The sequence below is a fragment of the Lycorma delicatula genome, chromosome 4 (assembly GCF_047948215.1).
Source record: "Lycorma delicatula isolate Av1 chromosome 4, ASM4794821v1, whole genome shotgun sequence".
Lineage (NCBI taxonomy): Eukaryota > Metazoa > Arthropoda > Insecta > Hemiptera > Fulgoridae > Lycorma > Lycorma delicatula.
Genome location: NC_134458.1, coordinates 159,402,688 through 159,416,246, shown reverse-complemented (window position 1 = coordinate 159,416,246; position 13,559 = coordinate 159,402,688). Strand labels below are relative to the sequence as shown.

General features: G+C 28.2%; 1 protein-coding gene across 5 annotated transcripts in view; it reads right to left on the bottom strand.

Annotated features, from left to right (window-relative positions):
• The window catches only part of Srrm234 (Serine-arginine repetitive matrix 2/3/4), a 203,751-nt gene that overhangs the window by 57,019 nt on the left and 133,173 nt on the right, over positions 1–13,559 (bottom strand). For all 5 annotated transcript variants that reach the window (XM_075364599.1, XM_075364597.1, XM_075364598.1 and 2 more), the window contains one exon: positions 1,849–2,007. In XM_075364599.1, the coding sequence (XP_075220714.1) occupies positions 1,849–2,007 (159 nt within the window). The remainder of the gene's footprint in view (positions 1–1,848; positions 2,008–13,559) is intronic.

The window sequence follows — 13,559 nt, the reverse complement described above, 5'->3', positions numbered from 1 at the left end:
TGCATGCAGACTGTTGATTTTTTGAATGTGGGTGTCACCAGTTGAAGTCAAAGGCCTTCCTGGTCGAGGATCATCTTCAATTAACTGACAACTATTTTTGTGAAAACCATTCGTAACACTGCATACGACCCTAAGCATCATCTCCATAAGCTGTTCACAAGTTGAAATGTTTCTGTGAAAGTTTTTCTCAGTTTCATGCAAAAGTTTACATTGTATCGTTGCTCCCGACAATTGCTACTAATAAACATGTTGCATTCAAATAACGACATGAAAACTACATGAGATATCAACAATCCAATTACATATGGTTACACAGGAGATTATGTGGAACACAATGTTGCCACCAACTGCACTAAATATCTCCGTTGGCGCATAATTAAAAATGTTAGATTATTTTCTGTACAGACATTGTATAATCACACATATTTTTCAAAAATTAAAAACGAGTATGAGAGGGTTTTTTAAGTTCAAGGAATTTAGGTCCTTAATAACCTTTATTTTATAAACTAAAGAATCAAATAATGTACTAAATAAAAGAATGGTGGGGTTTTGAATACAGATTACATGAAAACAAAAATATTTATCAAATTTGTCATCTCAAACAGTTTTTTACATAACTAATAAATTACAATATGCATTAGTTGCTCGGCAAATGCCCAATCAATACTCGGTTACTATCCGCATCCAAATTAACATATCCTCTGTTATTAGTTATAATTCCTTTTCTTTAAGTGACGTAGGTTGGATAATTTTTGTAAATGGACAATTTTTATATACCCCCACAAGAATAAATTGCAAGGTATCAGGTCTGGACTCCTTGGAGGCTAGGGTATAGGTCGTTGCTGGCAAGGACCTAATTTTCCATTAATTAAGGACCTTAATATTCCAAATGTTTTATTCAAAGCCTGGTTGACGAATGCATTCAAATGCAGGGGTGTGCCATCTTGTTAGAAATAAATTTGTTGTATGTTTTCGAGTTCATCCAGTTGAGGAATGCAGTAATTCTTTAACATATCGAGATAAACATTTCCATTAATAGTCTTTTCAGTAAACAAAAAAGATTACACGATTTTTCACCACACCATACCAAACATTAACTTTACGCGTGTTGTGTCATTTCTCAAAAATTATATGTGGGTTTTCAGATCCCCATATTTGTGAATTGTGTTCATTAACACACCCATTAATATGGAATATATCTTTATGCATAGAAATTATATAGTCTAAAAATGATTCGTTTTAATTAATTTTGTGGAAATTTTCAACAGCGAAATCGAAGTGTTTTTCTCCATAATCAGTTTCAATTCCTGCAGTAGTTGGACTTTATATGTGTGTAATATCAGTATATTGACTCCACAAAAACGGAAGATGACATTTAGTCTTACAAGTTACTCCTTCCTTGTACTTACTACAGAGACTTGCTATAAAATGAACATTATTACTTTCGGAGAAAGAAATACTTGTAACTCAAATTCTTTAGATGCATCAGAACCACAAAAGCAGGAGATGGATCAGATGTATAAGAAAGGGAAATATATAATATACAAATTACAAGCAATAAATTTATGAAAGCTATGAATTATTTATATATATGTAGTTTCCATTCCGTAAGGAAGAAAAATTCCCAGTAAATATTTAATTTTATTACTAAAATATTAAGTTGCATACCATTATAATTTATTGAACAGTATGTGATTTATTAATTAAATGCCATTCACAAATGAAGTTTACAAAACTCATTTGTGCAAGAGAAATCATTATAATAATTTCAAAATATAAATATACAATAATATTTATACGTTAAATTTTATATAAAAATTTAACATATATTCTAAGAAATTTTATAACCTAGAAGAGCTGGACTGTTCAGAACTAGAAGCATCAGATGAAGATGATGATGAAGAAGATTGCACTTTCTTTTTAACTCGCTTCTTCTTTTTATCTTTAGCTGAAGATGATGATAATGAACTTTTCTTTTTCAAACTGGAATGAGATGATGACTCAGACCTGTTAAAATATACAAAAAAAGGCCAAACAGACCCGCATTAGAACAGTAAAATCCATTTTTAATATTTTTTTATAATAAAATAAAACAAAAATTTCAGTTTATGTATATGTGCAACAATACAGCTACAAAACATCAATAAATAAATGAATAATAATAATAATATATATAAATTTTTATCTGTGCAGTAACAATATATTATTTCAAACATTTGACTAACAAAAAAGTGAACACAATAACATAAAATCCTAGCATAAAAAAAGCAAAATAATAGAAAACATAACCCTATGAAGCAAACATGACATGAACTTGCTGTGTAATCTCTCAATTTCACATTTTTATTTAAATACCTTTAAATAAATAGTATGAACTACAGACATTTATTTAGAAACGTACTACTGACATTTTTAAAAGATGTGTATATTAAATAAATTTTTCATACAAAAAAATGTAGGTTCAATTATGTCAGTCCCCCTGCTTCAGGTAAAAACAAAAAAACTATATTAAGCTATTTTTTGAAATGTTTCAATAAAGAAAGAGTATTTAAAGCAGAAAATTACTTTCATTTTTATTACTTTACATTTAACCCTCACTATGACCTAAGAACAATATTCAAATTTCAATTTTTATTTACACAGAAATCACTGCAAAAGAAAAATTTGTATTTGAAAAGTTATATCTCATAACAAATAGAACTTTTTGATTTGAATCACAATAATAGTTTAAAAAAATATATATATAAACTTTGTAAAGAATTGAGTTTTGTACAACATTAAACCTTGTTCAATTCTATGTTACAACTGAGTTTAAACAAACCCACAAGAAGTACGACAAAGTAAGCATAAAAAGTATCATGTTTTTTCTGGAAAATCGAGTTCAACATTCCGTAACTTTGTATGAAGATACATAAAAAATTAATACTTAAATCAATGAATAGATTTTTAACTGCTGTTAAGAATTTTTAATCTTTTCTGATGGTCAGTTTTAGGGTGGTGGCATATTAAAAAAAAGTATTTAATTTTTAAAACAAGGAATTTAAAAAAAAATATAATTTTGATTTTTGATAAGGCAGGAAAAATTTCTTCATGTTTAAATGTAAACAAATGTTTGTAGTCTTGTAACTATTTTGCTGAGCACTCTGAAGCAACTAAATTCTTTTCTAACGGGACAAAACTGTCAAAAAAGTTCTAGTTTTTTCTTGATATTCTATAAAGAACTTGTTACTTTTATCTTAACATGTTCAATATTTTTATAAAAACTGGTAAAATCTGTTTTTTTTTTAAACACAAACAAAAAAGCATAACCCCCCCCCCCCCTGACACCAATAATACAGATGAAAAGATGTTTACTTGTAGCTTTACCACTAACTACATATAAAGGCATACTAGATTTGCAATGGCAACTTTAGTTAACTTTTTTCTTTAACAATAGGAAAGAAAAAAAAACCCGCTCATAGGCTGAAAACAGATTATCAGACAAGATGAAAGAGAAACAAGGCTTGATAAATTTAGCCTATGACATTTTATGCTGAAGAAAAGCAATTGTAATTAAATGTGTGTGATGCAATTATGAATACCCAGAAAAGAAAAAGATATCTCATTTAAAGTAGTTAAAAGGCAAATTCTTAGTATTTTTTACTACACATACCACTGAATATAAAAATATTTCAAAAACATAAACTCAAATAATTAAATATAAATCATAATAAACACAACCATTTTCCTTGCACACTCAATCATCATAAATCTTAATACAAAATTCACTAACACTTGATGTATTTTGTAATTTGTAATTTATAATTTTGTATTTTATAATTTAAGCTTAATTATTACAGTTATAATTTTTTAAACAATCATCTTAATACATGATTTGCAACCCCAGCCTCTGAATCTTTTTATTATAGCATATCCATTAAATAGTAGTTCAGTTTAAATACAACTTTGAAAGGAAAAATTATGGAGATATTAAAGAAACATCAAATTAAAGAAAACATTGTTAACATCTAACTTTATAGTCAGTGAAATTAAGTAGGAGCTCCAGAATTATATAATTATAATTATATTTCCAGAATTATTATAATTAATTAGCTCCACAATCTGGAGTTTCAAGTAGTAGATATCATTGATGGGGGAAGATGTGAACTTTTTGCTTTACAAAACCTCAAAAGAAAATTCTACAGAAATAACATCAGGGGAGCACAATTACTTCCATCCACTTCTTACAATTAATCACAAGGGAAATGTCACATAAATACATCATGAACACAGTTTGTGTGGTGTAGAAGCACCATCCTGTTGATAGATTACTTTATCATTTCCTGTTTAGAGAAACGCAAACAATTCAAGTAAACCCAAGTAATAATGAGATGCTTCAAAAATGAAAAAATAAATTACTCAATTATTAGATCTGGTTCAAAGCACACAAAATACTTTCTTTCAAGAATTCTTCATGTTCAATGTGTTCATGTGGATTTTCTGTGACCCAAATCCTAACACTGCGCCTATGAAGATGCCTTTAAACATAAAAGTGGCTTTTTTACTGAAAATCACTGTCTAAACTTGTTTTTTACTCGATCTTACCGAGAATAACAACAGCAAATTCATACCTCTTTAGGTTATCAACTGGATGTAATCATGTAAAAATTTGAGTTTATCACAATAAGATAAAGGTACTTCAACACCTACACATATGCTTTTTTTGGTCAATCTAAGTTTAACATATTTCTTTACTAAAAAGACAACTATCTTCAATTTTTTCACCTCAGAGATGCCTATTGAAAGTTTTATATCCAGAAGATTTATACTTTTTTTCAGCCTCTTGCCTTAACTGCTGCTGCAGTTTTAATGTAGACCATCTTTACTGATAATGTGATATTTGCACCATTACCGATTTAAATCGTTTTTTGCAATTTCAACTTTTAGCATGGATCTGAAACTTGCAAACCACAATGTGCGCTGAAATTTCCTCACACCTCAATAGATGGGAGTGGTATCGACCATGTGTACAACCCTTTTCCTTGTCAATGTGATCTTGCAATTAATACTTCATCAGACTCCATCAATGTTTCTCTTTAATTTGAGTTTGTTTCATGTCTCTGTAACTATTTCTTTCAGAATTACAGTACTTTAACCAGTGAATTATACAGTGTAATCAATATTAGGCTATTTTGAGCAAAGGTTTGCTATATCTATGAATTAAAAGACAGTTCTAAAATATAACGACAAGGAATGAACTAAAACATTCAAAACATCTGAAAAACATCCTTTCCTAGAGATCTAAAATCTTGATTAATTTAACTTTCACAACCCACCCAAATGATCAGATAACTAATACCATTTCTAGTAAATAAACAGAATAATGTTGTGCGAGTTGGATGGAACCATTACAGAAACAAATTTTAATAATTATATTTTGATTATCAGTATTCTATTGTGCATAATATTGCTGTAATCTTTAAATTCAAAATTATCACAACTTTTTTTTATACATATAGATACAAAAAATCTTGAGCATTTTTTTTTAATAGAATAACTACAAAAAAAAAAAAAAAAAAAAATGGTATGGCGTGGGTTTGTCAAAGGTGTTACTGATATAACATAGTTTTATTTTACGTACACTTACTACTATTGAAGTTATTTGTATTATTTCTTGGTTTGATGACACACCTAGGTTTTACTATTAGCTGAAGTTAATGCAGTTTAATAAGGCACAAGGATCAGCAGACATAATGAAAGCATTTTTCAGGTAAGAAATTTAATTTGAATAGCAAAACCATCTACTTATAATTAATGCTAGTATATAAATGCCAAACATTTGCTTACTAAATTTAATTTAGTTTGCAATACTTAATTTTTCTATTTAAAGCATATTAATTTTAATAATATAAAATGTTATGCATAAGATGTGACAATTTAATTCCCCAAACAGCTACATAAAGTTATCATGATACAGAAAAAAAAAATTGTGCCTTTCTTTGACATACAAAAACAGTAAAAAAGTGAACAAGACCCTAGAACTGGGCAGCCAAAAATAAAAATGTTAGACACAAACTGAACAGAGTGTGTGAGATTTGGTATTGTGCAACAGACAATTGTGATTAATACTTGATGAAAGAATTATTACATTTTGTTTGGTGGAAAAGGTCAGAATTGTAACTGACAAATGGATCATCCATTCTGAAAATGTACCAAGCGATGGTGCACTCAACATGAGATTTCTGGCCAAAAAAATTAATCATCTAATTAAGTCATTCTCTTTATTAGGCCCCCTGTGATTTCCAGTTGTTCCAAAGATTAAAGACTGTGCTGAACTGAAAAATTTCTGATACCGCTGATATCCAAGATAATGTAATAGAGGAACTTGAATTGATATTCTACTTTGATATCTTTGAACTTTGATATTCTACAAAGAGTTCCAGGCCTGTTACCAAAAAACGTGGACACTATCTAAACCAGAGTGTAAATGCACACGGGGAAAAAGTAAAAAATAATAGTTGCTATTAATGTATCAGTGCCAGATGTTTTGTAAAAGATGCATTCTGAAATTGAATTGTCACAGCTCGCATGCATGATATTTCCAAGTCATGCCATAATTGTCTTTCAGGAGCAATGCTTCTTTCTTCTTTTCCAATTCTTCTTCACTAAATAAAATATGCCCATCAACAAGCCAAGTTCTCCAAAATGTAGGCAAAATTCAGTTTGTTTAGGGAAGCAATATGTATAATGAACATCATTACTCTTACCAAAAGCTACTCTGATTGTTATTACTTATCCTCAGATACTTTACAGCCATTATAACTGCAAAACAGGAATAAAATATCATTTACAGATTATCTGAAGGACAGTAGATCTCTTCTGTCAATTTAGTATACATTAATTTAATTATTAGGCAATTTATTATTATTTAATAATTATTACAAATTTATATTTATTTATGTTAGATCTACCTAACAGATTACTAGAATCTACATAAATTCGATACAATCTTTAACAGGGAAGACAGGATTTAAAAATGTAGAACTTTGTATCAAAAATTTGGCAGATTTTTATCAACTTTCATGTAAAAATATGGTAAAACAATAACATTATTTGAATATTAAAGTAATTAAATACTTAAAAAACAGAAAAAGACAGATGACAAGAAACAATGGATATCTACATAATTTAAAACTCTAATAGTAGATGACTTTATTGTCATTACTTTTCAGAAATGAATGAAAATTATAAATATGAGTCAGACAGAAGCAATATAAAGAAAAAGAATTTAACTAGCACAATTTGCCGCTTTAATTTACAAAATATGGTGAGAGCAAGGAATTAGAGCACTTAATGATAAATGTTTATAAGTAAAAATTAAACGGACAATAATTGGTGGTGACTTTTGAGATTGCATTTACTGTAGCAGCAGGTAACAGCAGAATTTGTTGTGCAAGTACTTAACCTATCACATTGTGTAAGTCAACAGCCCCTTACAAGTCCACAAGTCCACATTTATAACACACACTATCAGTAAAACATATCTGATCTCTTTTATCAACTTTATAAAACTTTAACAGAACAAGATCTAATTTTTTTGTACTTTTATATTGCTATTATAATGATAGCTCTCCATGGCCTTAAGAAACAGAACTAAATTTTTTGATCCATTCTTATATTTTTTTTCACGCCCTCTTCACATTATCATAAGCCAACCATCATGGCAGAAAGGTAACATCTCTGCCTTTCATCAAGAAAGTTCTGAATTTAAATCCTAGTCAGGCTTGACATTATACTCACATGGTAGAATTCATTTCTTACTATTATAAAAAAAAAAATACACAGAATGGTAGTTGTGACTGGGTGTGCACTTAAATATTCTACAGGCTCATGTACCTTGTTTGTGGTGTTGCTTAAATTTGTTTAAAGAACAGTTTTGTTTAATCTTAGTATATGTATATCTTTATTACGTACAATTCAACTAATTTACCTGTAATTACAGTTTAACACGTTCAGTGCCAAGGACACCTCTATGGTGACCGATATGATATCTCGCCACCCACTAGCGCCATAGAGGCGCTCTATGCAGTGCTTTGTTTATAGCAGTCGTAGTTATTTGGTTATATAATTAAGCTTTGTTTCTTTTTGTGACGTGTACTTGTGTTTATAGAGAATATATATTTGTACTTGAGTACTCTGAGTTTTTTTCTTATTGTTTGATAATCAAAATATCTTCACAACCAGAGAACATGTTTATTGGCACAAAACTTTATTGCAGATGGTGAACAAAAAGCGATTCTAGAGTATGATTAGGATTGACAATGATTTTGATGGGGATGATGACTCCGATTATTGTTGGGGAGAAAGTGATGATAAAATTGAAGATATGATGGATGTTAATATTATCAATAAAAAACTGGTATAAAATACTAGGCTTTCATATTATGTTCTTAAGATGTTTCATAAGATGTTCTTTTAAACTTTATTCCAAGTACAAAAAATACCAAAATTTCTTTTCATGACTTCGATTGGCAGTAATAGAGGAATTGTTATCTGAAAGTTCATCACAGGAGGAAATAGTGCCTAGTCCAATTGTTAAAGGGAATCATTTCATGATTTCAAGATACAAGGTCGCATACTTTGGAAAAAATCTTGTCAACATTCTAAAAATGGCAAGCTGATAGACACAATATACCACTGTAATGCATGTCCTGATCTTCCTGGTTTGTGTTTTGAATGTTATGAACCATACCACATGTAAAAGTGTTAGACCTAAACTCTGTTTTTTGACTATTTAAATATGAAAATTAAAAAAAAAACAATGTTTCTAAATTCTACGCATCAGTGCAAGTATAATGGCCTATTTCATTCATGACATTTTAATTTTTTTAAATATTTTATTTGTGTAATCTCTTCTGTTTGCTTTAGTTTGGGTTTTTGGATATTTGTATAATTAGTTCACAATATCTAATTTTTGCAATGTTATTGTTGATAATTTAATTATATTACTGATTATTACAGTGGTCACCAGTTATTATGTTAACTGGTTAATCTGATCAGCGGCTTATTACAATCAAATTAAGAAGGCCTGCTTCCAATCACCAATTTATATTAATTTGTTTACATTTTTCCAATTAAAGAACAAAGTTTTATGATCACATATTAATTTCACCATTTATTATGTTTAAAGATAAAACAAAAAGTTTGACATTTTTTATTTTTAATCCAATAGGAGATATGTTTGTTAGTAAAGCACACAGTACAAGTATGAATATGTGGGGCATATTATACATTAGGCACAAAATAATAAACAGTCCCTTTTTCCCAGCCGATAAGAAATTTTTGCATGTGACACATTATGACTACACTGTATTATCATGTTTGAAAGAGAGAGACACTGTAAATTCTCCTCCTCGATTCTTATCTTTTATCACTCCTTATCTTTATGCTATAATGTAAATACAATCTAAAGTTAGTCATATCCAACTCAAATTCATCAGTCATTTAGTTCAGCAATCTGATCCGTACACTACAACACATACTATAGTCTGTATACTGTATTTATTTATTGTTCTGTTTATTTGTTTAACTGTTTTATACTGTATTCATAAGAAAAGAACTGATTAAGTTTAGCAGATAAAGATAAAATTTTAAAGCAATTTGAAGAATTGAATTTAAAAATGAAAACCCACAGAGAAGTAGCAGTTAAATTAGGAATTCCACAGTCTATATTAAGCAGTATTATAAAAAAGTGAAATAAGTTGTGAACGTTGCTGTTACTGAACGGGAAAGAAAGCATGGAGGTAAAAGTCAAATAGTTGAAGCTTTACTGATGTGGTTTAAACAGAGCCAGCTCTATGAATGCCCCTATTAATCACAGCATCCTGCTGCAAAAAGCAAATGATTTAGCACAAAAAAGTGGGTGAACAATACTGCAACAGATGGGTAGTTAACTAGATAGAAAGATTGGCACAAAATAATTTATAAACTACACTGAGAAAAACAAGACTTTGAGGACTGGGCAGGAACAATTTGGGAAATTATACTGAAATTGTATTTACCAGAAAACATCTACAACATAGACAAGACATGCACTCCATGTGCAATCAGCTCAAAGACATGTCCTCAAACCTTTTTATGATGGGACCCATATGCTCCCCACACTTAAACAAACAAGCAACCGTTTCATTATTTATAAACTAATAGTTTATATCTATCTAGCAAAATATAAACAGAACCACTGCTGTTTCCTACTGGGTAAACAATTTACTTTGTCAAGTAATAGTTTATGTTTGGACTAAGTACAAATCAATAGTAATGTGTTATACTTTTTTTATAACAACTTCCTAATCAAAGCAGAAACTTTAAAAATAAAAAATCTCACTAGAATTACTCACTAATCACAAAACAAACTATATACAATTAGAAATAAAATAGATCACATTGTAAATACAGTACAACATTATTTTTAGCAGCTTCTCCTTTTAGTATTTGCATTTATAACATTTTTATTTTACTTATACAATCTAGTAAATGATCCAATGAGGTTAAAAGTTTCCAATAACAAAAATGTAAATAAAAACTGATATTCAAGTTAAATTCCATTTAACCAAGACTTTTGCTGATTTGATCTAGAACAGTTAAATCAATACTCAATATTTTTAATGTAGATTTTTAGCTATATTATTTAAAATCAAAAAATTAAATTTTTAATTTAAAAAACTAACACTTATATAACAATAAAAATATCAAAATCCTTAATAAATTAGCCAAGAAAGTGATTAATCTCTTACATAATTGATTTTTCATTTGTCTTTAAAGTTACAACTGGTAACACCAATTACAAAGACACGACACCATTGATATATATACAAAAATTATCCCAATAAACCACATCATTCAATATAATTCACATACTATATATATATATATATATAAAATACAACACAACAAATCACTTGCTCAACAAACTACAATAAAATATAGAAAAAGAATTAATTTATTTAATAAAATATAAAAATGCATGTTAATTCTAAACAAAATATTAATAGTAATAATAATAATAATAATGGACAAAGCAAATTCATTTACCTCTTAACAATGTCACTGGAAGGTAGGACTTGAAGGGAAAAAACCGATAACTTTTATAAATGAGCAGATTCATTCACTCAATATAAATAAACATTACACAGTAGAACTTACTAAAAATATTCCACTACAATTATATAAATACAAACTATTCTTTTAATAACTATTAAATAACAAAAACTATTTTTAAAAAACACTGAATTTTGATGAAAACAAATTATAAATACCACTTAAATTTTTCATATTTACAAAGTTAAACAGTCCTCACATTAATTCCTTCTTATAAATAACAAAAAGATATGTTAACGTTTGTATAACACTACCTCATTTATCTCTATCTCCATTATTAAGTGTTTTACAGATCAATTAAAAGCTTTCAAATTATTTTTTAAACAAACAAAAAACATGTATCTGGAGAGAATTTCTCAAACCAAATTTTCAATAAGTAATCTTTCACTTCTCACAACAAAAATAAGTAATTTAAAATTAAAAAATTAATTTTAAGTTTCTTCCATAATAAAACCAGCTAACATCTTATATAAAAACATCTGTCTGCTTTAAGTAGAGAAGAATGTTTTGTTTCAATATGTTAAAAATCACTCAAATAGGTTAATTGGGTCATAATAATAATATTATCATAAGACATGATTTGACATAAATGCAGATGTGTATATTTACATACACCATGTACACACTCATGAATATAAAAGTATTTGAAAGGACTCACTAATTGTAAAAATAAATAAAAACCTAAAAGTTCAATATAACAAATTTTTACAAAATTTCTTTTAAGAGGAAAAACAATAATTTTCATACTTGAAATAAGGAAAAGGTACTTTGCTTACAAAAGAATCTTGCAGTTAAGTAAAACTCAAGTAATTCAAAAAATTTCTGCTAAATCAAAAGAAAAAATTTATGTCGCCTTCCTTTAACAAAATAATTTTAATAAAATTTATTATATTTACACTATTCTGACACTTCCTACCAAAAACAAATAGATTTTTATCTGGGTATGTATATATGTATATATATATATCACAAAGTTTGGCTTCATCCATTGAGCATCTAAACTCCACATCCTATTGTCTATAAAAACAGTGAAAATAGTTGCATAAAAACAGACCAACATGACTGGCAAAAACCTATAAAAAGCACACTGGGGGTAAGGATTACAAATAAGAGAAAGGGTAATGAAAAAATATTTCCCACAAAGGGGCTATGATAAAATAACTATCAAAAGAAGTACATTAAGGTCCTGGAAGGAACCTTAAAGTACTCCTTTATAATCCGCAAGTAACCATTGTTCAACAATCCCTGGGGACTTATCCAGGATGAGAAACAGGAAATCACCGATCCAACATTTTTCATTGACTCCTATTGTTTGTTCAAAGGACAACACATTAAAAAAAAAAGTAAAACTTTTACTTGAACAAAAAAAAAATTGATCTGTTACATTTAAATAGATCAAATTAACTCCATAATTAATTGCCCTGTATACATATGGAGAACCAGCTTAAATCATCTGTTTTTTCTCATCAGATTTTATGCTTTTATTTAATTATTTATCAGGCAAATTTAACATGCCATAAATAAATTTATTCAGAAAGATATGGTATTCAAATATTTGGTTTAGTTTTATATGAATCACATATACTACTTTTTGAAAGTTATAATACAATGAATAAAAAAAAAATCTAAAAAACACTAAAAGCAGGTACGGTGATAAAAACTTATTAATCCAGAATAAAGAGGGAAAGTATTGACAGATCTTTAAAATACTTATTTACAAACTTACACATTTATTACAAGCAAATGCACATTAAACATATGGAAATATTTATTTCAATTTTAACAGCTTCCATATTTTTGTCATAATGGTGAATTTAAATCTATGAGGAAATATTCTAGTAAGATATTCTCAAGTACTTAGTATGCAGTGGTTAACAATGCATTCAAAACAAGAGACAATAATTCTAATGGCAGACTCAGTAGCACAGATGACACAGCACTCCTGACTTATTAATACAAAACAAGTGAAGCAGGCAAGTATATCATTAACTAAACAACTTGAAATTAATGTTATAAAAATATAACAATACTTTTTTCTTTTTTATACTAAATAGAACAGAAAATTTTTTAAGGAAAGTTTATTTATACTTCATAAAAAAACTTCTTTGGTATATGTAGTTTTTCCTCTACTAAATACAACTGAAACATAATTAATGATAACTCAACTTATTCAGTTGATATTAAATAATAGCCTAAAATAATAATAGATATTAATAATAGACATAAAACAGAAGAATAATAATCACAATGGCAAAATTAAATAAATATCTTCTTTTAAGTGCTACTGTGCAAAACTCAGAATAACACCCAGCTGGTTTTATATGTAAAAAATCAGGCAACTTCTTTGAAAGAATATCTTATGAAAGGTATTAAAAAAGTGAAAAGCATTTGTAAATCTTAATATACGAGGTCTGTTCAGAAAA